The following is a 27,293-nucleotide window of genomic DNA, read 5'->3' as shown; positions in this document are numbered from 1 at the left end:
ATGGATTTAAGTACCAGGCGAAATAGCGAAAAAGAGTTCAGATAGGTAGCCCCCTCTCTCTTACCCCATTTGCACACGCAGGGAAAAGGACTTTCCTGCCCGTCACAGCATCTCACGTCCTCTTCGCCTGCTGCCTGTGAGGATTAGTCTCCAGGCAGAAAGAAGGTGAGGAGGGGAAAGGGGGGCTCAACTCCTTCCCACAAAGACAGTCAAGTCTGCTCCGTCTTATCCTTCATCCCTGCCTTCAGCGGTTGTCTGGTGCCCCCAATCCAGGCCCTTCCTGGTTTGCCCCTAGTTGACATCGCTCCCCTCAGCTTAAGCGACAGCCTCCCCGTCTTCGCATTTATCATTCATTCGGTTTCTAGCGTCCAGAACTGCGTTGAGATCTCGTCTGCAGTTCCTCCTCTCTTGTTCTTTTTGGGGCTTCGTGAAGATGCAGAGATAAGCACATGATCAAAGCACCATGTTGAACCATGTAGATTGTGTAGATTTGGGCACTCAGTTCCTGTCTGATGCTCTAACTACCTCACATTTAATGGTCTTTCCTACAGCAGAATCGTAAGGTCATGGATATGAGAAACTGTGATTTTTATGTCTTTCAGAAATCTCAGTACTGAGCACATGGTGGGAGCTCACCAAATCTTATTGACTGGTTATTGATCTTCGGTTATTGGGCTGGCAAGAGACGTTGATGGACCCTACCTTTAACAGTAGAGTCACATAAAACCCAGGTCACCAAGAAAATTGCAACTTTCTCATTTTTGCCTTTAAGATTCCGAGGAAACATCAGTGTTAGCAGCAAGGATTTTCAGACAGGGTAAACTGCTATCAGTTACGTATTGCTGTTTCAGAACCATTCCAAAATTCAAAAACTTAAAGCAACGATCATATGTTATGTTTCACGCGCGAGCCTGCAGGCCGAGGACCAGCTGCTCTCGGTGGAATTAGTGGGCAGTTTGGCCGACTTGCACGTTTGGAGCTGGCTCCGCTCCGTGCGTCCCTCCCCCTCCTCTTGGGATCAGCAGGTTATCCCGGTCATGTCCGCATCTCAGTGACGGAGGACAAGAGAGCAAGCACAGACACGCATGATGTCTTATGGCCTAAGTTCAGAACTGGCGCGGGGGCACATTCTCCTTCCTCTTCCGGCCCCAGTAAGTCACGTGGGCGAGCCCAGTCTCAAAGTGAGCGGGCGTCGGAAACCGACGAGGCAAAAGACTTGGCCACAAGGAGGGATGCATTGGAGTCACTAATGCAATGTCATACCTTCGATGCCGTAGCGGTGGCATTGGTACAAACGAGCGCTATGACACCCAGTTACCCTGACAGTGCCTTTATTTTTGGCTTCTAAGAAAAGAAAGATAATTTTAGCCCCCAGAGACCTTACCTACCATACTTGAGGAAAGGATCTACAGATGAAGCCAATGAACAAGATGTTTGTTGAGCAAAAAGCTAAGACATAGAAGTTTGAGCATCTTGTGTGGCCAGGCTAAGAAAACTCTTTGGAAACGACAAGGTAGAAACTATTTTAGCCTTCGTCGCAACTCCCCGACTGTGATTACACCACGGAAGCAGCCACGGAAGACACCGAAATGCATGGACACAATTGTGTTCCAGTAAAACTATTTGCAAAAACAGACCGCAGGCGTTAGCTTTATAGCCTGTTGACCTAGAATAATGAAGGAAATGAGAAAACGTCAGCTAGGGGAAGGCTTTTTGAAAAAGGAACAACTATTTTATTTACATTTTTTTTTAATGTTTGTTTATTTTTGAGACAGAGAGAGGCAGAGCATGAGCAGGGAAGGGGCAGAGAGAGGGAGACACAGAATGTGAAGCAGGCTCCAGGCTCTGAGCTGTCGGCACAGAGCCCGATGCGGGGCTCGAACTCATGAACTGTGAGATCATGACCTGAGCTGAAGTCGGACACTCAACCGACTGAGCCACCCAGGTGCCCCAGGAACAACTATTTTAAAGGCCGTAAAGATTAATTTAACTTAGCAAGATATGCTTTACAGAAGCCAGTAAAACCTGTCTGGTCATTCCATAGATAAATTTTCCAACAGGTTAATGTGGTCCAGTCTGAGTGAAAAGGCCACACTTTTCAACAGTGTTACTGCTTGTGACAAATCATTTCTGCTTTTAAAAGCCGGTTTGAAAACACGCTTATCAAGAATGTTAATGTTTTTGTTTTAGCTGGAGAATGAGGGGGGAAAAGGTTTAGAAAGAAAGTAACAGGAATACCTAATTAAAATGATTTGGCTTTATGCCATTTTGAAAATTTTATTTGACCGATGTGACCTAGATTTGTAGAAGGCAACTAAGGGGATTAATAGAGATGATTTATTTATTTATTTTTTCAACGTTTATTTATTTTGGGGACAGAGAGAGACAGAGCATGAACGGGGGAGGGGCAGAGAGAGAGGGAGACACAGAATCGGAAACAGGCTCCAGGCTCTGAGCCATCAGCCCAGAGCCTGACGCGGGGCTCGAACTCACGGACCGCGAGATCATGACCTGGCTGAAGTCGGACGCTTAACCGACTGCGCCACCCAGGCGCCCCAGAGATGATTTATTTTTAACTGTTAAGAATATGCAGGAATCAAGTGGGCATTTTCCCACCATAGTTGTACTTCACTTAGCATTTACTTAGCGATATTCATGTTTTCTCCCGTATTTGAAGATAGAAAAAAATCTCAGAATATTGTGGGAAATAAAGGGTTTTGTGTTTTGTTTTGTGTGTTTTTTTTTTTTCCTCTCTCAAAATCTTCGATACCTGTTTATTCATTTACATTCAGCTTGTCAGTAGCCTGTACTTGGGTAGGTTTCCGCTCATTAAATCCAGATACAGAAACTTGGAGTGTAGCTTTTGGAAAGGTGGGAAGAAGAAATGCCCCCTGGATAAGTCTTAATTCCGTTAAATGTTTCCCAAAGCTTCATATTTTTCTTGGGTGCTTCTTGGTTTTTCTTTCCCCGTGGAAGATGTCAAAATATACAAGGAAGACAGGGACTGGACCGTATTGTTCGATTTCAGTCATTTTGTACTTATTTTTGAGCTCTCGCTTCCTGGCAGTCACTGTCCTGGGACGTGGAGTCATCACAAGGAAAAAGCTTAAGCGACCCCCAACCTTTGTGGTGCTCACAGGACAGCAGTAGCGGTAGACAAGTGGACCACAGCATGTCAGACGTGCCCGTGGGTCCCAGGGGGACGCAACCGGTCTCCTTCAGAAATAAGAGGGATTTGGGGCGCCTGGGTGGCTCAGTCGGTTAAGCGTCCGACTTCAGCTCAGGTCACGATCTCGTGGTCCGTGAGTTCGAGCCCCACGTCGGGCTCTGGGCTGATGGCTCGGAGCCTGGAGCCTGTTTCCGATTCTGTGTCTCCCTCTCTCTCTGCCCCTCCCCCGTTCATGCTCTGTCTCTCTCTGTCCCAAAAATAAATAAATGTTAAAAAAAAAAATTTAAAAAAAAAATAAGAGGGATTTTTCCCAGGTAAATAAACTCCCTCCTGATTTTACATACAGAGGATTGAAATAAAACTGCACCTTAAAAAGGATTTAGAATTTTCCATTCCTAGTCTTTATACCTGAAGTTGGTGATAAAATTAAAAAGAAATACCTCGGGAGGTTTCGAGGGCAGAATAATTTGAAATCCCGTGAGTTTCTTGGAAAAACACCATTTTCCAGGGTAACGCAATCATGTAAGTCTACTCTGTTACTGATTATTATCTTACATCTTTATGTAAGACACATTTATATACATGTTTTTCTTCTTTTCTTGGGGAGTTCTCTTTCCGCTATGTCAGCCACTTTCCTAGTGTTATGCGTTGAATTGTCACCCTATAAAAGTTTTTGAGTTCTCGGGGTGCCTCGGTGGCTCAGTCAGCTAAACATCTGACTTTGGCTCGGGTCATGATCTCTCAGTTCATGTGTTCAAGCTCCGCGTCGGGCTCTGTGCTGACAGCTCGGATCCTGGAGCCTGCTTCAGATTCTGTGTCTCCCTCTCTGTCTGCCCCTCCCCGGCTCATGCTCTCCCTCTCAAAGATAAACCTTAAAAAAAAAAAAGATGTTGAGTTTTAACCCCTACCACCCGGGAATGTAACCCTATTTGGCTGTAGGGTCTTTGCAGATAGTCCAGATCAGATGAGGTCATTAGGGTGGGCCCTAATTCAGTGTGATGAGCTTCTAAAAATGGGAAATGTGGACACAGAGACAGACAGTGAGGTTAAACAATGTGAAGCCTCAGGGAGGAAAAAGCCATTTACAAACCAAGGAACACCTGAGGCCACCGTGAACCAAGGGCCAGGCTGGGTACAGATTCTCCCTCTCAGTTCTCAGAAGAAACCAGCCCTGCTGACACCTTGAGCTCAGGCTTGTAGCCTCCAGAAGTGTGAGACAATACATTTCTGTCATTTAAGCAGTTCAATTTGTGCTACTTTCTTAAGGCAGCCCCAGGAAGCGAAAACCTTTACTTAATGCATAGTGTCGTGGCAAGCATTCCAGAGCTAATGTATGTAAATAAATGTGCACAAAAGTGGCTGTCACACAGTATTATTTTATGACACTGTGGGTTTCAGCCTGGGTGGCACCAACATGGGGCCATCAACCCAATGATGACAGCTCTCCAATGACTGTGGATACCTAGGTCCCCCTGGGACACAGGGGACCTCTGGTCATCACCAAGCAGATAAAGAGGACTCGCCGCCATCATGTGAGATCTGTGGAGGGAGCTGTGTGTTCACAGAGCAGGAGAGCCACAGAGAGGTTACAAGAAGGATTAGGACAAGGGTATGCCAAGAAACTTCCTAGGATCCAGCCTTCCAATAAACTTGCAGATGTTCTGTCTTTATGAAGAAGGAATATTTGGTTTTAGTCTCTTTATGATCCTCAGAGCATTTTAATAAATTTCTGGCTTTAAAGTTTTCTGTTTGTTGCTTTTCTGCATCATTCACACCCATATTCATGTTTAGAGTAACGAGAATTAAGATAGCTAAAATGTTTTGAGTGCCTCTTGTGTGGCACACGCATTGCCAAGTGGTTATATATCGTATCATCTCATTTAATTGTCTCAACAACTCTGGGATGGACACACTAGTATTATCCCCATTTTATAGACGAGGAAACTGTCGCTTCCAGAAATATCTTGTCCGACACCATGGTGAGTGGCAGACCCAGACCTTGAACCCAAGTTTAATTGTAAAGTTTATTCTCTCATTAACTCTCAAATCCCTAAATATGAAATGGCTAGGAGTATAAGATTTTCATAGCTACAGTGTACATTTTAAATGGTAACTACTCAACTTACTTTTTAGGCCAAAGGGGCATATAGAATGCCCCTCCTAAACCAACATCTGCTAACCAGCTAAGCTGCTTCACCTTTACATTTGTTTTCCTATGAATACATTTGTGGGAACTTTTGTCCACAATGCCTGTTTTTCAATAAATTTTAAAAAACAACCCTAGGGATTTCATCTTTAATGAAAATAAAAATAGACTTAAATAACTGTTGAACACCTGCTGTAGACTACAGTGGCTAGGTAACTGGAGATACAATAGATGTGGTCCCTACTCTAGTGGTGACCTTTGCGGGAAAATATATAGTATAATAGAATTTAATTGGGATGCCTGGGTGGCTCAGTCAGTTGGGCATCTGACTTCAGCCTAGGTCATGATCTCACTGGTCTTGAGTTCTAGCCCCACGTCAGGCTCTGTGCTGACAGCTCAGAGCCTGGAGCCTGTTTCAGATCCTGTGTCTCCCCCCCTCTCTCTCTGCTCCCCCCCCCAAAATAAACATTAAAAAAATTTTTTTTAAATAGGAGATTTTAATTTAGATTGGGACACCCTGGGGGCACCCGGGTGGCTCAGTCGGTTAAGCGCCTAACTTCAGCTCAGGTCACGATCTCGAGGTTCGTGAGTTCGAGCCCCGTGTCGGCCTCTGTACTGACAGCTCAGGGCCTGGAGCCTGTTTCAGATCCTGTGTCTCCCTCTCTGTCTCTCTCTCTGCTCCTCCCCCACTCACACTCTGTCTCTCTCAAAAATAAATAACCGTTGAAAAACAATGTTAGATTGGGCACCCTGGAAGGCCTCACAGAGGAGGTGGCATTTAAGCTGAGGCCTAACTGATAAATAGGAGTGAGCATGGCGGTGGTGGGAACCATACAGATTGCCTGGAAGAGGGAAGAGTGTGCGTGAGGTCTCTGATGTGGAAACAAAGTGTGGCTTGTTCAAAGAACTGAAAGATAACCTCCGTGACCGTAGCACAGTGAGAAAGGGTGAAGAGATGAAGGCAGGGACACTTCATAGTGCATGCCACGGTAAGAGCTTTGGATTGCATTGTGCAATGACCAGCTGTTGAAGGGTTGTTGTACAAGTTAATGTGGTAACGTTTTGGGGTTTTTTTTAATTTTTTTTTTTTTAATTTCGAAAGTGATTAAAAGTTAATTGAGAGGCATTGTGATGTTGGTGGAAAGATCTTTGAAAATGGGAGTGAGTGGATTCTAGAAATAGTCCCCAACGCACATGGTCATTTGATTTACAACGAAGGGGCCGCTGCGATTCAATAAATGGTGCTGGAGCCACTGGGTATTCATGTGGGGGGAAAATGAACCTTGATCCCTATCTCACGCCATTTGTAAAAATTCATTTGAGATAGAACATAAAAACTAAAACAATCAACTTCTGGGATAAAACATGGGATATCTTTGTAACCATCACTTAACGCTGCTTTCTTTTTTTTTTTTTTTGAAGAACCAAAAGCAAGCACTAGCCATAAAAGGAAAAAGTTGTTTAATTGAATTTTCTTAAAACTAGAAACTGTTCATCAAAAGCCATCAGGAAGAAAATGAATAGGCAAGCCACCATCTAGAAGAAAGTAGTTGCATTAGGTTTACCTGAAAAAGTACTCATATCTGATGTGTATAAGGAACTCCTACAAATCAGTAAAGAAAAAGCAGATAATCCATACTTTACAAAGGCATATATGTCAGGGGCACCTAGCTAGCTCAGTCGGTTAAGTGTCTGATTTCGGCTCAGGTCATGATCTCCTGGTTTGTGAGTTTGAGCCCCATGTCGAGCTGTGTGAGGCCAGCTCAGAGCCTAGAGCCTGTTTCCGAATCTGTGTCTCCCCCTCTCTCTGCTCCTCCCCTGCTCGTGCTCTGTCTGTCTCTCAAAAAATAAGCATTTAAAAAAAATTTTTTAAAGGCATATACTTCACGAAAGAGGATATCCAAAATGGCTGATAAGCATATGGAAAAAGTCTCACCAGTGTGAGTCTTCAAAATGTAAGTTAAAGGCCCAGTGAGGTACCATTATTCATCTACCAGAATGGCTAAAATGAGAAGGCCTGATAGCACTAAGTCTTGGCGAGGGTCTGGGACAACTGGCATTCTCCTGCAGTGTTGATGGGAGTACGCACTGAAGCAATCACTTTGGAAAAGCGTTTGCCAATACCTTCAAAAGCTAATCCACACCGACCATACCCTAGGTGTATCCTCAAGAGAAATGAGCATGAATGTCCACAAATGGACACGTCCAGTAATATTCATAATAGCCCCAAACTGGAAAAACCCAAACATCCCCAAACAGGAGAATGGATAAATTAGTTGTGGTTATGGTGTACTACTTGGGTGGAAGATTACCCGGGGGGAAGAACTGTTGATACACATGGATGAATGAACAGGTCTTATGCTGAACAAAAGGGTACACGGAAGGGTACACACTGTGTGAATTATCTTGAGGTTCAAACGCAAGCAAAACGGATCTCGTATGATAATAGTGGTTACCTGGAGGGAGTATGGCAGTATTACAATGCATATTTTCGAGGCACAGAGGACCTTCCGGGGTGTTAGGAATGTTCTAGATGTTGATCTGGGAGGTAGTTACATGGTTGAACACATGTAAAAATTCACCGAGCTGTGTGCTTGAGAGTTAATGAACGTTACCATAAGAAGTATTTCAATGAAAAATTTAACATTGGAAATGATCACAAAAGGTTTGAATGACATGGGAGACATTTTTGTTAATAGTTATAAGTTGCACATGTAATGTGATTTGAACTACGTAAAAAATTAATGGGAAAAAACTGAAAGAAAATATACCGACGTATTAACAGTGGTTTCTGGATGGTGGGTTCATGTTAGTTCCATTTCTTTATCGTTTTCAGTGTTTCTCAAACTTTCTCTAATGAAGTATATTACTTCAATATCACAAAATGAAACGGAAGGAACTATAGCTGGGAAGATATCTGACATACAGCACGTAGCCTGCTTCAGATCATCTGTCCCCCCGTTACTGGCCCCCCTCCGGCACCTCCCCTACTCATGCTGTCTCTCTCTCTCTGTCTCTCAAAAATAAACATTAAAAAAAAATTTTTTTTTTAAAGAAGATATTTGACATAACTTGTCCCTCAACTATAAATGAAGTTTGCAATTTTAGGGGTGAATGAACAATTCAGAGATGGGTGAATTCATAGGGTCGTGGAGTTACAGAGGGCTTCGCCATGGAGTAAGCCCCCAGAGGAGGAACAGCTTTGAGGGAGGGGTATGGTTGAAATCAGGGATGGTGGTTGGTCAGTTAACCTTGTGTGATGTTTCTTTCAGCCTGGTCTGACTTTGTTTCTATCCACTTGGTGGACTCTGTGGGCCTTCAAGTATGTAATTGCTTTTTCTACAACTCTAACGTGATGATCTTTTAAACCATTTGTAATTCATATTCTTAAAAAGCTCTTTTTCTATCCTTTTACATCCTTAGGCATTACCATTTGCTCTGTTCTCTATTTTGAGGCTCCTTCCCCACACCCCCCACTCTGCTTCTCCATATGCCAATGTGAGTTTAAAAATTGTGCCAAGCCATTCTCTCCTCCTGAAAAAAAATCAATAAATAAAAGACCCACGGAAACGCACACACACACTCGCACACATACAGAGACACACACGGAGCTCCAAATGATCCATCTGTCCTGTTGAAGATATTCACCACCCACTTCATCCTGGTGCAGGCTATTTTTGTTTGCTCTGTCTTGAGAGCTCCTATATTGGAAGCCTTTATAGAGGACTTTGGTGTCCACCAGAAAATGAAAAGCAAAGCACTTCGTTTTTCTATTTTATACCTATTGCAGGGCTGTGCACAAAGAGATGTTCAATAAATGCTGATCGAATTGCCATTATACAGATCACGGTTTATGCTACATTCGGATTTTCCCAGGCACAGCTTCACTGATGGGTGCACATTTATAATTACGAAGTGAATTGTGGGAAGGGTACTATTTTTTAGAATCCAGTATTTTTCCTCATCTGTTCTCTGCAAACCTATATCCTCTTAGGTGAGTTTAATTACTACGTTTTCAAATGATCTGCGATGAGTTGAAGGATGAACTGAAGCCTTCTCTGAGTGGGTTTTTTTTTTTTTAAACTGCTTTTCTCCTTTTCTTGGCAAGATAAGTAATAGCATTATGCTATGTTACTGGAAATTTTAATCAATAAAATGCATGTGTCTTTAATTAGAAGGCTAGGAAGTGCTGCTGAGTTGGATCATTTTGTTAATGCGATGAGCTGAGAGGGTCAAGCGTTTCTGCACAGAGGGTCAATTTGAGTAACTCGAGTCTAGATGGGCAATTCTAATATTTTTCCCAGATAACCTCCATGAAGATTCATCTTCAGGTCCAATGTTCATAAATATTTGTGAAGCATCTCCGCAGAAGCAGACACAGAGATGGAAGGCTACCTTTGCCTTCAAGAAGTTCATGGTCCAGTGATATTCCCCCCTCCCCATCTCTTTCACCTATTCCTATGGCTCCAGTCTTCACTTTGATGGACATTGCCAAAGACACAGCCCCAGCTTCGACCTTTCCCCTGAGACTCAGAGGAGCAGTCCTATTTCCCGCAGGAGACCACTCCAGAGATATTCTGGTGACATCTCGAGCTCATTATTATATCTGAACTTAGTTCATCGTCAACAAAATTCAGTCTCTTTCCTGTGTTTCTTGTCTCAACAGCTCTATTTTTTTTTTCCAGTCACTCAGGCTCTATTCTTTGGAGCTCTAACCAAACCCCTTCTATCTCAGATTTAGTTCCTCCTTTGTAAGTATCCATATCTTTGTATTGTGGCCATCTGTCCACTGGAGTCAACTCCTGTAAATAAACACTGCCCATCCTCAGTGTGACTGGGGGTAGGAATCCACGCAAGAAAGGGATGGCTCCATTGGGTACTCTATATTTGTAGGAAGTTGTTAGAGCTATCTTGTGTTCCTTAGCTGCTAATAACTTTGTCTTAACCCACTTGCCCCATGGATGTCAAAGCTCATCTGTCTCTCTTCCCATCTCAACCTGAGCCCGGCACTATCCCTCGTCTTCCTTCTCCCACGTGCTGACACATCACTGACTACTTCCCCATTTCCACCTTCCTTTTAGATTCAATATTTCCAGAGACAGACAGCTCTTCCTCCCCCAAGAACTGCCCCTTCTAATTTGGCACAGTCTGAAGTCTTCCTATCCTCAAATACTGCCCATCCAGGCAGCCCTCCCAAGTCATGGCCTGCCCCAAACAGTGACATGGTATCGATACCAGTATGCTTTGGGATGCCAAAAGTAGGCGTTGCATTTGTCAGCAGTTCCAAAAGTTCATGGAACGGGTGTTTACCATGGGGTAATAACACCAGATTATGATTTATGGCATACTGGAGAGAAGCTATGGTTTTTGCATCAAGAGAAATACTAGAGGTAAAACGTCACAGGGAAACATGGATGAATTTCAAACACGTGCTGAGCAGAAGAAGCTAGAGGCAAAGGGGTACAAACTGGATAATCTATGTTTATGAAGTTCTAAGAACTGCAGAAATGGTGTTAGAAATCAGAACGGTGGTCGTCTCTGGTGTAGAGGTGGGCATAACTGGGAAGGAGCAAAAGGAACTTTCCGGAGTGACGAAAGTATTCTGTATCTTGACAGAGATGTGGGTTACAAGGGTGAATGCATTTGGCAAACCTCATTGACTTGTATACCTAAGATCTATGCTTTTCACTGTGTGTGAGTTAGACCTTAATTTTATAAAAGAAACAAAAAATTAATATGTATACTAGTATCCTACTAGTGATGAAAGAGAAAAGGCTATATAATGTGGAGATAAACAAAATAATATCATGGAGAAGGGACATGTTCTTACATTTGTGGCAAGGAAGAAAGTGCGATAGATAAACTTTGCTCTGAAAGTCCAGCTAGGTTCATATTCTTAGCTGTTGGGGAGTACGTGGACCCTTATGAGTGGTTCACAGCAGAGATGTCATAATTAAAATCTGATTTTACAAGCGAGAAGGTATGAATCTCTTCTGTGAAAATTTCCAATATTTCTCAAAACTTTGCACCCCACTGCCTTCCTCCAGTACCTGAAATAAATCACGGCTGTTGGGCTAAGCTTGGTGGGTGGGAGGGTTTACACCACAGGTATCCATAACTTACATACACGTTCCAGACCGGTAGCCCACAGGCCACGGCAGGCCTGTAAGCATGTTTTCTTTTCTTTCTTTGTGTGTGGGGGGACGTGGGGATGGATGTAGACAGGTATTGTTTTGTTTTTTTAAACTTAGTTGCAAATGTTTGAAATTTGGGGAGATTTCACATAAAAATCTGAACAGCTGGCAATTCTTGGGCTGCATTCCCAAAATAGCAATGATTGCCTGGATCTGAGTAGGGGACGTACTTTACACATATCTTACCACTCAAGTATCTCAGAACCAACCTACAGCCTCAGTCGTTGTTTTAATTTCTATTTTTAGCCCCATGAGTCTTTGAATTTGCAGCCTTTGCCCTAATATGTATAGAGTCCCTCCTATGTACTAGGAAGTGCTAAGGGCTTTAGTAGATACAAAAGGGAGATACTATTATTACATCCATTTTACAGACAAGGTAATCAAGGTAATAAGTGAAACACTCACCTGAGGTTGCCCAGCAGTAAGCAGCGAAGTCAGGATCTAAATGAGGTTTTCTTACTCCAGAGCCCAGGCGTTTACCCACCACGTTGTTGTTCTTCTTTATGTATTTAAAAAAAAAAAAAATGCTTATTTCTTTGAGAGAGAGAGAGAGTGGGGGAGGGGCAGAGGGAGATAGGGACAGAAGAGGATCCAAAGTCGGCTCCCCACTGACAGCAGAGAGCCCAATGTGCGGCTTGAACTCACAAACCACGAGATCATGACCTGAGCCAAAGTCAGATGCTTAACAAGCCACCCAGGCCCTCCTTCTTCATGTATTTTTTAAAAAAATTTTTAATGTTTAATATTTTTGAGGCAGAGAGAGCCAGCAGGGGAGGGGCAGAGAGAGAGGGAGACACAGAATCGGAAGCAGGCTCCAGGCTCTGGGTGGTCAGCACAGACCCCGATGCAGACTCCAGGCTCTGGGTGGTCAGCACAGAGCCCGATGCGGGGCTTGAACTCATAATCCATGAGATCATGACCTGAGCTGTAGTCGGCTGCACAACCAATTGAGCCACCCAGGTGCCCCTTTTTCATGTATTTTTAATTCATCCACTATTTCATACTTACCTCTGGTTAGTCAAATTCTTGTAAGTTTCCTTACAGTTTATTTTGATAGAATAACACCTGGTCTCCAAAGTCTCTTGATTGCATCCCTAGCATTAAAAAAGAAAACCCCCCACATATTTATGTATGTTATTTACTGATAAATAATACACTTGACTATATTAATGTTGTGTACATTCAGAGGCATACACATTTAAAAATGTTAAAAATATTATATACATATATATGTGTGTGTGTGTATATATATATATATATATACATATATATACACACACAATTTTCTTTCTATATTGTGATAAGTTATCTTTTAGCCATTGCCTGTTTTGGCAAACAATATATAAAATATAAAATGACGCCTGGATGATGATTCTTCCTGAAAGCATCTTTCACATCAGAAACTCCCAATTTTGTATCCAGTGAAATCATCCCTTCCAGATTGAGGGTGGGGTCGAAAGTCACCAGAGCTGGTCACACTATGGAGACGAGAAGTGCAAATTCCTCTTTGTTAGAAAAGTAGTTGTCTGTCTGGAGCCACACTTAAAACACTGCGTTCTAAATCCTGAAATTCCAAATAGCCAGAGGCATCCTTTATTCATATTAAGGTCTCGGATTTGCCTTTGGGGAATGTAGCTACTCTGCAAACATCTGATTCTGACAGTGGGTTTAGTATCTTTTTTTGTTTCTTTCTTTCTTTCTTTCTTTCTTTCTTTCTTTCTTTCTTTCTTTCTTTCTTTCTTTTTAATATAATTTATTGTCAAATTGGCTTACATACAACACCCAGTGCTCATCCCAACAAGCGCCCTCCTCAATGCCCATCACAGCGGGTTTAGTTTCAAAGGGAGCAGTAACCCCCGGGTCTCAGTTTCTCAGTCTGAGATGTGGGGGCTTCGTGTGGCGAGCTCCACCCTTCATCTGTCAGGACTGCTGCTGTGATTAACACATTCATGGTGATAATGTACTTGGACAAAAACAAGTACTGAGAGACGCAGTTGATAATGAATCAGGGTGAAATGCATCTGTGGATGTGTGCCAGGTTTTCCCAGAGTTCTGACATTCTAAAGAAAGAATGGCAGTGAGCAGGTTGTTGGGAGGCATTTTTTTTTTTTTTTTTTTTTTTTTTTTGTGCTCGCTCAAAGGTAATGCCATGTCATTTCTCTCAGTAGAGTTGTTCATATGTGGATGGATAGGTTCTTCCTTCTAAGACCTTCCCAGTTTCCTGAGCTTCCTTCCCATCGTCAGTTGTGATCTGAATAAAGCTTTCTTCAAGAGCATCCTCTCTTTGAATTGTTCTTTTCTGCCTTCCCCCAATCCACTTATTTTCTGAATAAGTTTTTTCTTCAAGGTTCAGATCGAACTTCATATTTTCCATAATCCCACCAGTACCAGGCTGACTCAGTCTTTCCCTCCCATGCGTTTTTATAATGTCAGAGCATGGCATTGAGAGCGTGGTTGAAGGAACACATTGGACACATACCCCCTGCAGACTCCCCAAGGGAAACACGTTTTGTGTGCTGTTGCTGGGAATGTAATTGAAATACATAAAAATGGTCCGTGTAAGATGTGAAACACAAGGGGCGCCTGGTGGCTCAGTCAGTTAAACGTTCGACTTCGGCTCAGGTCATGAGCTCATGGTTTGTGAGTTCGAGCTCTGTGTGGGGCTCTGTGCTGACAGCTTAGAGCCTGGAGCCTGCTTTGGATTCTGTGTCTCCTTCTCTCTCTGCCCGTCCCCTGCTAGCACGCTCTCTCTCTCTCAAAAATAAACAAACATTAAAAAAAAAAAAAAAAAAGATGTGAAAGACAAACCACTTGTCTTTCTGAAACGCGTTTTCTTTAAGACACAAAATTAAGAGGCACCACTCACCATATCCGAAAATCTCTAAGCCAACCCCAAACTATTGCTATTTTTTATTGCTATTAAGTCTACACTGTGGTGGTGTTTACTGTGTTGCATTACAGTTGGGCCTGTATCTCCTGAATCGCCCACTAATTTACGTGCTCTTTGAGTGCCCCGGTCTTATTCACCATTAAGGCAGCTAACGCCTGACCTGTCAGATTGTAGGTGCTGAGTAAGTATTTGTAGAATGAAGATAGCTCCTTTACGCGATGGATGGAGAAAAACCTGGCACTGATTTTAATCAGGTCTCCTGTTCTCTTCCTTATCTGTCTTGCATATTTCTTATGACCATAAACTACAAGCAGTTCCTCTTTGAAGTCCAAGTTTAGGTCCAGAGGTGAATGATTGCAAGAAAAGGCCCTGGGGAGCAAGAGGCCCTGATTGCAGCATAGTCAGGAAATAGATTATTGGGAGATGGTTGACGTTTTCTAGTAAGCTGACAGTGAACATGAGGTTTGCCAGGGTGAGCTGGAGCTATTCTGTGTTGAGATAGATGAATTATAAATACCTCAAACTGTGTCACTGGAAACGGTCCCCTCTGCATTTTCCTCTGGGAGGGCCATGGAGGGGGAAGCAGGATCAGGCAGGCTCCGTGCACCTGCTCCGGGGCCAGCACCTCCGGCAGAGGAGGTCCCAAGAAACGCTGACGCTGGGGCTTCTGGGTCCACGTTCATCTATTTATCCCACCAGCAAAGACAGCTTGTCTCCTAATAACCAACCACTGGGACAGATTCTTGTGGCCACAGCTGGCTTGGGCCTCCCGGGCTTGTGCCCGTCACTTACTGCCTTCCAGTTCAGTGGCACTTTGATAAACTGTGATCTGCGGGAAGGTAATCACATCCTGCCTGTGTAGGAATAGGAGTTCTTAGGCCAATCAGTATAAAATGTTTTTATTGTCCTCCCCTATTTAAGCAGTTAATAATGACCAAAGTGTGTTTTGTCTTTGATACTTGCCTTCGACCCAAGTATTGGATATTCACGTTTCACTCGGAGTTCTTACCGAGAATGGTCAAATTCTCTTTACAAGGCTTTGAACACCTAGTGTGTGGGGCATACAGGTCGGAGGCAGGGTGACAAGACAAGACTTCTGCCCTCTAGAAGCTTAGCAGGAAATAACAGGCTACAGATAACCATATGACAGTGCAGGGTGTAATAAATTCCACAGCGGTCAGGAATTTGGTGCTCTGACCCTATGGAACAGATTCATGGCGCAGCCCGGTCTAACATACGGGCCTTGAGCTCTGGGATGCGTGTGACCCTCCCAGAGCTGATCCCTGTCTGCGGCTTCTTCCTTGAAGGCCCTCCAAGCCTGGCTTTCATTGCCGTTTGGAAATCTTGCCTGTGGGGGGTATTGTCAGAGAGTGATCTGAGAGGCTTGCTGTCTGTTCAACTAATTATGCTTCAGTCCTCAGAGTGCCTCAGTGCTCTCAATCCTGAATGCTCAGCAGATTTTGTGTAGTATTTGAATTATTAATGGAGATGATATGGGAGAGGGGGCTGGGCTGCTGGTTCTGTTCTGAGCAGGTCCTGGGCGGGTGGCATTACGGGAAGAGAGGCAGCCACTTGCAGAGTGAGGGAAGAAGCAGGCCTTCCCGAGGAGCCCTCCCCAGGCGGGAGCCTGGGCCAGTATGCTCAGAAAATCACAGCCTGCTTTGGAGGAAAGGGTAAGACCCCTTCAACAGTGGGCTTCGCGCAAGAGATGCCCAGGGCTGACAATGCAGATGAAGAGAAGGACGAAACTTGAGGCTGGCCGGTAGCAGGGAGAGGTGGGTCGAGGCGTATCTCGAGGTCCCACTGTGCCCCCTCGGCGGACCTTTCTCACTTGTAAAGCTGTTTCTCCGCTTCTGTTCCGTCCAGCAGCAAAGATCATCCTGATTATTGGGAGCTACTGCAGGTGTTTTCAGTGTGCTTGCTGAGCTCTTTTGTTTGCTCGTTTCTGATGAAAAGCAAAACAAAAAACTGAAAAGCAAGGAACCCTCTTACCACTGATGAAGCCACAGGCTGCCAATTCAGACCATTCCTTTAGAGAACGAAATCCCCTAAATAGTCACATTATAAGGTGGTGATTTTCCTCTCTTAAAAAGTTGTCTTTCTTAGCAAGAAGCAGGTGGATCTCAGCAGATATTTTCAAGGGAGAGGTAGGCATTTGTCTGGGAGTGGGGGTGTGTGGGAAAGACCTAAACCATAACAGAGCAAAAGGAAGGTCAGGGTTCATTTGTGAAAAACATGGCTGCGGAATTGACCTGTGACTGGCGCATTAAGAGCAGTAATGAAGGCATCCGTCCCCTGAACACTGTGTGGCCTCAAAACGCCTGGCTCTGGGGTTGGGGTCCGCCTCGTGGTTGAGCAATGGTAGCACGCAGACAGCTCAGGGCCTCTCGGTGCGGGGCGGAGCCACTGGGAGAATTTGCCCACTGATGATTTCTTTTCATAGTTTATCTTAGAAGAAGGGCCTGTGCAGGTGCCGTGGAACTGTTACCAGAGGAATTAGAAATGTCCCACCCAATGAGACATGCAGGCCACCCGATCTTGGGCGAATGTTAAGTGTTTGTAATTAACACTAGCTTTGCCGTGTAACGCCCTGTGACACTTTGTCGTACAACCACAGCAACTGTCCCCAAACGCACTGCACCTCTTCGTAAATGCTCTGACTGTAATTTTCCATGGGCTGTGGCAAGAGGCTGATATTCATGCAGCAGTGGAAGAAAGGGATCCACTGATGTTTCTTCAGGGATCTTCTCCATACTGTGCTCTCATGGCTGAAGGCATTGCCATCAGGCAGATACCCCTGCCAGCATATCTTTAAGTTTGGAGGCTTGGCTGAGGGGAGCGGGGCAGGGGGCTGGGTAACATGGGGGGAAAGGATTAAAAGGTACGAGCTTCCAGTTATAAGAGACAGGATACAATGTACAGCATAGGGAATATAGTTAATATTGCAACCACTGTGCATGGTGATGGATGTTAGCTCGATTTATTGTGATTCCTTCATCATATATGTAAATATTGAATCACCATGTTGTACTCCTGAAACTAACATAATATTGTATGTCAACTATACTTTAATTAAAAAAAATGTGTAGGTCTTTGTTTAAAAAAAAAACAGATAGGAGCCTTGGCCTCTATTGGTCATTTACCCTGAACTATGTAAATGAGGTTAGATTAAGAGCTCCGGACATCCTGGTGAGTGGAAATTAGTTCTTGAGTGTCCAATGTCAGCACTGACTCTGAATCCCAACCACCCATCATCTGAGCTTTACCTTCTCCACCACCCGAGAAAGGAGCCACCCTGTCATCTACACGTAGTCAGACTATCTTTAAACACAAACAAACCTTGGGGCGCCTGGGTGGCTTAGTCAGTTTAGCATCTGACTCTTGGTTTAGGCTCAGGTCATGATATCATGGTTCATGGGATTGAACCCTGCATCAGGCTTTGTGCTGACAGTGCAGAGCCTGCTTGGGATTCTCTCTCTCTCTCTCTCTCTCTCTCTCTCTCTCTCTCTCTGCCCCTCCCCCACTTGTGCTTTCTCTCTTTCTCAAAATAAATAAATAAACATTTAAAAGCAAACAGGCCTCTGTTATTTTCATCAGCCACATATGGCTCTCTTTCCACCCTGATCTAAGATTCGTAAAATAGATCAAGCTTCTTACATATAGTCCTTTCATTGAAGAAGAACTCAATGCTTTCCTTCATATAATCTATTGGAACACAGTTGCTTCTTGAACTGTAGGGGGTAGCCTGAAATATGTTCTGCTGATACAACAGATAGGTGTTGAGGTAGAGGCCATATTATAGAATTTGTTTTAGGGGGCAGTGCTTGACAAGTTTAGGGACCAAGAAGGCACAACAGCTTTGCCGTGAAATAAGTATTCCATGGTTACACGTTAGCCTGGTCAGGAAGACGCTGGATTTGAAGAAAGCAATCATCGTATCAGTCCAAAGTCTATGTTGGTACATTGTTAATGTATACTAGAGCCTGTGTTTAAAGTGGCTACATCCAGACTCTCTCTATAAACACACACACACATGCACACACACACACACACACACACCACAAACAAGCCATGTGAACATACCTAAACAGATAGAGGTGCTTGGATTCTCAGTTTGCAAAGAGCAGGGCTATAGGAAACTAACCATAGGAAGAAGCAATTAATGGTATAGGGCAGAGGTTCCCACTCTATGATGTTTATTAGAGAAACATTCTAGAAGAACCTAGGTCTGAGATGGGCATCAGACACCTGTGTTTTAAACAAATTGGTTGAGTAACCACACTTAGGGAAACATTGCTAAAATATCTTACATTGTATATCCTAAGGATTTTGAAATAGACAAGCAAGAAACAGAACACCTACAGATGATTTTACCTGCTCTGTAAACTGTTTTTAGAGGGAGACCTTGGAAGGATTTATTTTCTGGGGGGCATTGTTGGTCTAGGGCTTCATTCCCCAAATTTGAGAACAGAAATTTCACTACATGACTGCGATCGTAGACAGTTCCCGTATTTCCACCCTCCCAACTCCGTCCTAATCTGGAAGACCTCTGGGATTGAGTCTACCCCTCCCTTCCTACTGTGCCTTCCATTGGGCTAGAGTCATTCTAAGCAAATTTGGATTCTCTGGTTCTTGAGTTCTGTTGCCAAATCTTGCATTAAAGATCAAAAACCAGTGCCCTTTCTGTGCTTCATCTATCTATAGCTTTTGTGGAAGGACATGATGCCTGGTAGGAACGATCATAACCTGGGAGTCAGGAGACCTAGATCCACCATGGGCTGGCTGTATTGTCGTGGGCAAGTCACTTAGCATCTCTGAGACTTACCTTCCTCATTTTAAAGTCAAAGGGCTAAAAAAAAAAAAAAAAAAAAATTTAAAAAAAAAAACAAAAAAAAAGAGGGGCGCCTGGGTGGCGCAGTCGGTTAAGCGTCCGACTTCAGCCAGGTCACGATCTCGCGGTCCGTGAGTTCGAGCCCCGCGTCAGGCTCTGGGCTGATGGCTCAGAGCCTGGAGCCTGTTTCCGATTCTGTGTCTCCCTCTCTCTCTGCCCCTCCCCCGTTCATGCTCTGTCTCTCTCTGTCCCAAAAATAAATAAACGTTGAAAAAAAAAAATTTAAAAAAAAAATAAAGTCAAAGGGCTGAAGTAGATCAGTGTTTCCTGAATGCTGGTCCTAGTCTGGGGAACTTTGAGGAATAAAGTTCCCGGGCCTCACCCCTGCAGCATCTCATTCACAGGTCTTGGGCTAGTGCTCCAGAGTTTGTTTTTCTTTTTTTTCTTTTTTTTTAACGTTTATTTATTTTTGAGACAGAGAGAGACAGAGCATGAACAGGGGAGGGTCACAGAGAGAGGGAGACACAGAATCTGAAACAGGCTCCAGGCTCTGAGCTGTCAGCACAGAGCCCGACGCGGGGCTCGAACCCACGGACCGTGAGATCATGACCTGAGCCGAAGTCGGACGCTTAACCGACTGAGCCACCCAGGCGCCCCCAGAGTTTGTTTTTCAAAAGCTCGACAGAAGATTCTTAGGCACAATGACATTTGAGAAGCACTGGACTAGATCATCTCTGAAGGCCTTTCCAGCTCTATAATTCTGTTCTGTGTAGAGCGTGTAAGGGTTTTAATGAAAAGAAAATGGTATTAGAACACAGTGGCCCAATGACACTCTGATGTGTGGGGTTTAAGACTGTCATACATTGCGCTTAATACTCATGAGTGGATGTCAGAGGGCAAATGCTCCTTACTAGGGTTGCCCGTATATATCAGCACCCCAGTTGAGTGAGAGTCCAGCTCGCTTGTCACTTTGTGAAAACACACAGCTACCTCCATGGTAATTCTGCCTCCATCATGTGATTCAGCTAGAGATTCGGCAACAGCAGGCAACCAAAGAAGCAACATTAAGCATATTATTAGCATTGCATTAATGGAACAAGGCAAAAATATTTTCATGGCACTGTAGCAGATGGAAAGGATTGTGGGGCACCGGGGTGGCTAAGTCGGTTGAGCTCAGGTCATGATCCCAGGGTCGTGGGATCGAGCCCTGTGTCAGGCTCCACACTGACTGAGTGTGGAGGCTGCTTAAGATTCTTTCCCTCCCTTTGTCTCTCTCTCTTTCTCTCTCTCATTCTCAAAATTAAAAAAAAAAAAAAAAAAAAAAAGAAGACAATGGAAAGGATTGTTTTCTATGGCCTGGAGCTAGATTTGCTGCTAGTTGAACGTGAAGATCTCCCTTGAGGTCTCTCTTCCGTGAGATCTGAAAGACTGAAGAATCTGGAATTATTTTCTGAGTTTTTTCTGCCGTGCATTTTTAGATTACATACAAGAGGTGAATATATGCTTAGACCTGTTCACAGTACCTGCGGTAATGGCATGGTAATGCCAGGTGATATTACTATACTAGGAATAGTTACAGGTGAATTCTTCTAGATATTGCAACTGTCCTTTCTCTTGCTCTGCATTTTGCTCTGGTTTTTGAATATGCATTCACGTCGCAGACTGACCTAGGTTCGAGTTCCCGGTGGCGACTGTTTTTATACCTGATCAGCCCTAAGCTCTCGAGGGTAATCACTTAAATCCATCTCCCCTAATCTTCCTTACCGGGCAGTGAGGTTTGAAAAACAAAACGAGACAAAACAAGAAGGAGCCAGAAGAGTTGAAGGGCAAGCACAGCTTCTTGGGCTCCTGGGTTTTTTTTTTCTTCTTTAAAATTTTTTATGTTTATTTCTGAGAGAGAGAGAGTTTATTTATTTCAGAGCATGAGTGGGAGAGGGGCAGAGAGAGAGGGAGACACAGAATCAGAAGCAGGCTCCAGGCTCTGAGCTGTCGGCACAGAGCCCAACGCGGGGCTCGAACCCACGAACCGTGGGATCGTCACCTGAGCCGAAGTCGGTCGTTCAACCGACTGAGCCACCCAGGCGCCCCTCGTTTTCTCATTTGTAATCCATGCCAAGATGCCCTCCTTCCTCGGTCTAAAATGTCTGGGGAAACTGTGCAGCTCTGAGAAGAGCGGCCTGTCCTCCTCCGAGAGAGCCAGCACCACGGGCTCGTGCAGAAGGACGCAGGTTGTCGAGGATGTGCGTGTCACCAGCACCCCCCAGCCTGCGCACAGGCGTGCCACCATCACTCACTTGTTGTACCTGCACCCCGAGGCCTACTGCACGCTGGAGCACTTGATTAGCAACTTGGATCCTTCCGGTAAGTGAAGGAGCCCACTCTGCTCACGGCTTTGTGTTTCATGATTGGCTTCCGTAAGGAAGTACTGTGTAGAGCCGTTCGGTACTGTGTTCCTCAAAAGAAACACTATCCCTTGTATATAATTGATGGGGTGAGGGTGGGAGGAAAGGAGAATGTGAAAAAAGTACAGCTGCAGAGCTAAGTTCTGAGGATATTTTTGTCTATGATTTTATAATCTCAGTAACCAGGGTGTCTCTTTCCAAACTTGGTACTCACATTCGTCTATAATAGGAAGCGTGAGGAAAAGGAAAGCTCTCTATCCACGCACGCTGTTCTGTCATATGTTAAGGCGTGGATCAGAAGGATACATCCGAGGCAGCCAATCGACCATGGGAAAGAATGACCTACATGAAGGCGAGATCGCAGTTGTGTTACCGCCCAGGGTGTGCTCCTCTTGTGCAATGTTTAGAAACAAAGATCTGTAATGTTTGGAGAACGCGTGGAGGCTTCTTTTCAGGGAAGCGCGTTAGAACGGGGCCACTCGTCCACCTCCAGAGATGGAGCAGACGTAGCCTATAGGCAAGAGTTTCTGCACCAAGGACTTGGCACACTTGGAATGTGTGATTGATGAAGATGGTACCTAGTTGCTCGCTCCTGGTCAAAATCAGGCTAGAATCAGTACGGGAGGCAAAGGCTATTAGACACGGTCCCTGCAAACACGGGGACATGAGCCAAAGGAGCCAGAAAGTCAAATACATACCTGGTGATTCTTGGACAGCTAAGAGGAAGGCAGCGTTGGATTAAGGCGAGGTGAGGTAGGTGAGTCAACCTATATTGGGGTGTTTTATTTTGCTTTTCACAATTAATTTTTAACAGCTTTTCTGAGATATAATTCATACACCATGCAATTTCCCCATTTGAAGTATACACGATTTTAGTATATTCACCGATATACACTGACGTGGGCCACCATCGTCACGGTGAATTTTGGAATATTTGTGTTGTCTCAGAAAGAAACACTGGACCTTTCAGTATTATCCCACCACCCTCCCGTCTCCAACCGCACCCTTAGGCTTAGGCAACCAGTAATCTACTTTCTGTCTCTATAGATTTCCCTATTCTGGACATTTCGTATGAGTGGAACCATATGACATGTGGTCTTTTGTGCCTGGCTTCTTTCTCTCAGCATGTTTTCAAGACCCATCCATGTTGTGTCATATATCACTGCTTTGTGCCAATAGTGGTGGCTAAATATTATTGCACTGCACGGTTAAGCCACATTTGGTTTATCCATTCATCGGTTGATGGACATCTGGGTGGTTTCCACCATTTTGGCTTTTGTGAATAATGCCGCTATGAACACTCATGTACAAGTTTTTGTGTGGATGTATGTTTTCATTTCTCTTGGGTGTATAGACAGGAGGGAGACGCGTGGGTCCCGTGATAACCATGTTTAACCTTCTGAGGAACTTCCGGGCTGTTTTCCAAAGCAGCTACACCACTTTACATTCTTACCGGCAGCATATGATGGCTGCAACTTCTCCCCATCCTTGCCAGCACTTGTAATTATCTGACTTGTGATTCTACCCATCCTAGTGGGGATGCAGTGGTATTTCACTGTGGCTATACTGAGTGTTGGCTGGGATGGGGAGGAGTGGCCAGCAGATCAGCGCGAAGGCAGGACCGTGTGGGGACCTGACAGATGCTGACGGGATGGTTCCTTGGTTCTCTCATTCTCCACTTCATCCTTTTCAGGGGAGCCTAAGTGGGGGTGGAGAAACCATGACCTCTGCTCCCAGCCACCTCATTAGCTACCCTAGAAGGACTTTATTCAGAACCAGCGGACCACACCTCTTGCAGTTCAGGCTGAGAGAGGTGCCCTGAACTGCAAGATATCACACCTCCATACTGGCAGATACCCAAATCCCTTTACTGAGGGAAAAACCCAGTCTATTCCACAGCCAAAGATAAAAACTAAACATGTAGGTTTCTCTCGGAGCTAATACTTTAATTGTGAACGTTGTTTGGTGCTTCTACTGAATGCCTCCCCTGAAAGAGATTGGAATTGAAATTTGGAATGAGCTGTTGACACCCATGAAAGAGATAAGGTCTGCTGGTGGGAGAAGGCAGGAAGTCAAGGGGAGACCAGTAAACTGTGGTTGAGTGAGAGCATGCTGGACAATTGCTTGTCAGTAGGTTCGATGACATGGGAACAAGAGAACAAACCGTATTAGAGAGAGCCCTGGGTAGAGGAAAGAATAACCATCATTGGGATATCCATATCTTAGTGAAGGCAGATAAGGAAATCTGGGGGATCGGTTTAGTGTGTGGCTTTGGAGTTGGACCTTCCAGAATTTCAATCCCAGCTCTTCAACTTACTAAATGTGTTATTTGGGGAAATTAGTGTCTCTAAGTCACAGTTTCTCTATTTTAGAAGGAAGAATGCATACCTTCTGAATGCTGTGAGTAGGTCCACCTCTAGGATATATGAGTCCCTGGGCAAATAGTGTTTTGTGGAGCCCCTGTGTACATGAACACTCTGAGTCACCGCAAATCAATGTGTCAACAGCCTGATCTTGTTCAATCATGGGAAAGTAATATCATGCCGGCCTGAAGGAGTGATCACTCATCAAAATCCCTTCCTGGAATCAAGTCAGCTCCAGGCCCCTATGATAATCCCATTGACAGGAGTCCTAGAGCTCCTCCGGGAGCTCCTCCAGATGCCCCCAGGGCATCTGGTCAACCTCTCCCCACCCCACCCCCCCCCAGTTCCCCCTTGCACAGCATGGGAGAGACAGAGAGGATCATCAGCGAGAGCTCCAAAGAGCAGAGCAGGCTAGGATGCCCCACCCGGACATCACTGCTGGCCCTAGCTGATCCCAGGCACCAGAAGGGGACTTAGACATTTTTGAGGGAGGTGAGGTTTGGGACCAGGGGCTGGGTCTAAGGGCAATGTTGATTATGGGGATTCAGTGAGCACATGCATCTCCCAGCTGTGTGGTATCGTGGCGCATAGAAGCATCCACTAAATTTTAGCTACGATAATAATACGATAAAATAGTTTATTATTTAAAAAATAATTGCTATTGTTTGTCTTCCACTGCTGTGAAGGAATAAAGGCCCAGACTTTGTGCTGGTGGGGCCCAGGGCAGTACATGAGGTGAGATTCCCAAGAAGCCACCATGTGTGCTCAGAATATCCCGTCTAAGACAGGTGCTTGGAGGAAGTGCCCCCTCCCGCAGCCATGTATTAGCAGTATTAGCAAAGCCAAGTGCTCAGAAGCAAGCAGCTCCCGGCAGGATGCTCGGGGAATTTGGCAAAGGCCTCCTGCAGCTGCCAGAAAGACCTCAAGATGCTACAGCATCCTGTTGTTGTCTGGTGCTCAACTATTATTTATTTTTGAGAGACAGAGAAAGAGACAGAGCGCAAGTGGGGGAGGGGCAGAGAGAGGGAGACACAGAATCTGAAGCAGGCTCTCGGCTCCGAGCTGTCAGCACAGGGCCCGACGCAGGGCTCGAACTCACGAACACACGGCGAGATCATGACCTGAGCCGAAGTCGAGCGCTTAACTGACTGAGCCACCCGAGTGCCCTTCAACTCCTACTTTGAGTTGTACAGGGCTCCATGCTCTTCAAAGTGTCCCTACGTATATCTTGCCTTTGTCACGCTCAAAACAAGCCTTGGAAGTCAGTAGGCAAGGAACTGTTTTGTCCATTTAAGAGCAGGGAGGGAATTGGTCCAAAGATGGGACACGGCAACAAAACAAACATACAAGTGAATGTGCAAAATGGCTTCTGCATGTGGATATGACTCTCTCTCTCTCTCTGATCATCAACGAAGATTCTAGAAGAATGAATGAAGCTATCCTTCACTGAGGGCCTGCTAGATCTCAGGCACTGTGCCAATCGCTTTATAATGTTTCCTCATTAAGTATTCATAATAACTCAACAGAGGGAGTACTGCTTTTATCCTCACTTTATAGGTGGGGAAACCAAGGCATCTGATGTGAAAAGAAACCTGCTGAAAGTCACAGAGGTAGTGAGTGGAAGAGCTAGACTTGGACTTGATACCCAAGTTTGGGGTCTTACCCATTTTACTGTGTGGCCTCAGCCCTATGAGCCTGAGGACAGATCATCCATGAGATCTGGTGAGTTTCGGCGCTCTTAAAATTTGTTTCTGGTAGGGCCGACTAAGTACTGTAGCAACTCAAATGTTATGACTTTCTTATAAAATAAATTGTTTTTCCCAGGAAAATTGGGAAATATTTCTTTTTCCTGGTTCACAAATACAAGCTATCTGTGTGGGTTTTTCTCTTTCTTTTCCTGTAGGAACTTAGAGTAGTTTTTGAAACTGTGTTTCTTCCTTGAAAAAAAAATTTTTTAACATTTATTTAATTTTGAGAGACAGAGCGTGAGTAGGGGAGGGGAAGAGAGAGAGAGGGAGACACAGAATCCGGAGCCAGTTCCAGGCTCTGAGCTGTCAGTGCAGAGCCCGACGCGGGGTTGCAACCCACGAACCGCGAGATCATGACCTGAGCCGAAGTCGGACGCTCAACCAACTGAGCCACCCGGGCGCCCCAAACCTGTGTTTCTTTCGGTCTCTCTGAGCTACTGCGTCTGGTAAAAATGAAGGAGCATATTTAGGGCAAGTATCTTCTTGACAAACAGGAAGAGACTGGCACTGTTTTCAAAAGCCCTAAGGATATCTGGAAAGGGTTCAGTGATTATGTTGTCAGCTGAGTCCAAATCCCAAAGCAGAATGTTCTGGACTGGAGACCAGGGACCAAAGTAGACTTGGCAGTCCTCTCCCCAGAAAAATAATTCGTATCCCTGAAGATAGAAAGGTGTTTTTGCTTTGGTTCAAGCACCTGCTGTGTTCTCCTCATTATGTTTACTAGAGCCCTAGGGGCTGTCTTCACTTGGGATGGTCTCCCCAAGACTCAAACACTCGCATGACTGAGAGAACCTCCTGGGTGTTTGCACACTCTTGTTTCTTAAAGTGATATCAACCTGTTTTCAAACTGACCATGACCTAGAATACTATGATTCTGTAACATTTCTTTTTGTGTCCCTTTCTCCCTCCATTTACTGTCACTAATCCCAACCCCATAGGTCAGACATGTATGTCAAATGGCCAGGGGAAGGGCTTAGGTATTGAGGGACTTTGTTGTCTAGTTCAAGGAGATATCCCGCGAGACTCTATAGAGCTTTTCAGTTGTATCTTCCTGGTGATACTGAGGCACCGTGTTGGGAAAAGGTTTTTTTTTAATACTTTGCAAACCTCGGACTCATTTGTAAAGACCCTCCCTTCAATTTGAGAGAAGTGTTTGACCTGGCCATGAAAAATATGTATCCCGAGACATACTGCAAGAAAGCTCCTCTCCTTCCTCCCTTCAGCCCTGCTGTCCTGACTGGCGGCTTTGACAAGGGGCTGTCCTGAACACAAAGTACTAACAGGAATCTGGTGCTCTCCAGGAGCTGGCCTCAATTCCTCTGGCACCCCGGGCCACCAGGGCCACGTCCAGTTTGATGATGGGATGTGGTTCCCTTACAACAGCAGTCTTACTTTGACTTTTATTCTTTTGGAGATGGAAATGATGGATGGTGGACAGTTTCTTCTGTCTCGGGAAGGCACCGAAGGAGACTGGAGATTTCCGGTCTTTACTGTATGGTAAAGCTTTCTTTGATCTACAGTTCTCAATGACCCCTGTTAGCCTCCCAAGG

The 27,293-nt window shown here is 44.7% G+C and overlaps 1 protein-coding gene across 21 annotated transcripts in view; it reads left to right on the top strand.

The window, feature by feature from the left end:
• The window catches only part of ABLIM1 (actin binding LIM protein 1), a 301,274-nt gene that overhangs the window by 88,975 nt on the left and 185,006 nt on the right, over window positions 1–27,293 (top strand). For 4 of the 21 annotated variants that reach the window (XR_015241856.1, XR_015241859.1, XR_015241860.1 and 1 more), the window contains exon 1: window positions 21,238–21,591. The exons of 3 other annotated variants lie outside the window; for them this stretch is intronic. Coding sequence is in view for 4 of the 18 variants with exons in the window: in XM_086680950.1 (XP_086537076.1) it covers window positions 21,348–21,591 (244 nt within the window). In the remaining 14 variants the exon portion in view is untranslated. Of the gene's footprint in view, window positions 1–21,234; window positions 21,592–27,293 lie in introns of those variants that run through there. 14 more of the 21 variants (XR_015241850.1, XR_015241852.1, XR_015241851.1 and 11 more) reach the window with 7 other exon arrangements.

The sequence above is a fragment of the Puma concolor genome, chromosome D2, assembly GCF_028749965.1.
Source record: "Puma concolor isolate L17-30 chromosome D2, mPumCon1.1.hap2, whole genome shotgun sequence".
Classification (NCBI taxonomy): domain Eukaryota; kingdom Metazoa; phylum Chordata; class Mammalia; order Carnivora; family Felidae; genus Puma; species Puma concolor.
The sequence above is the reverse complement of the archived record's forward strand: the minus strand, read 5'-3'. Positions and strand labels throughout refer to the sequence as shown.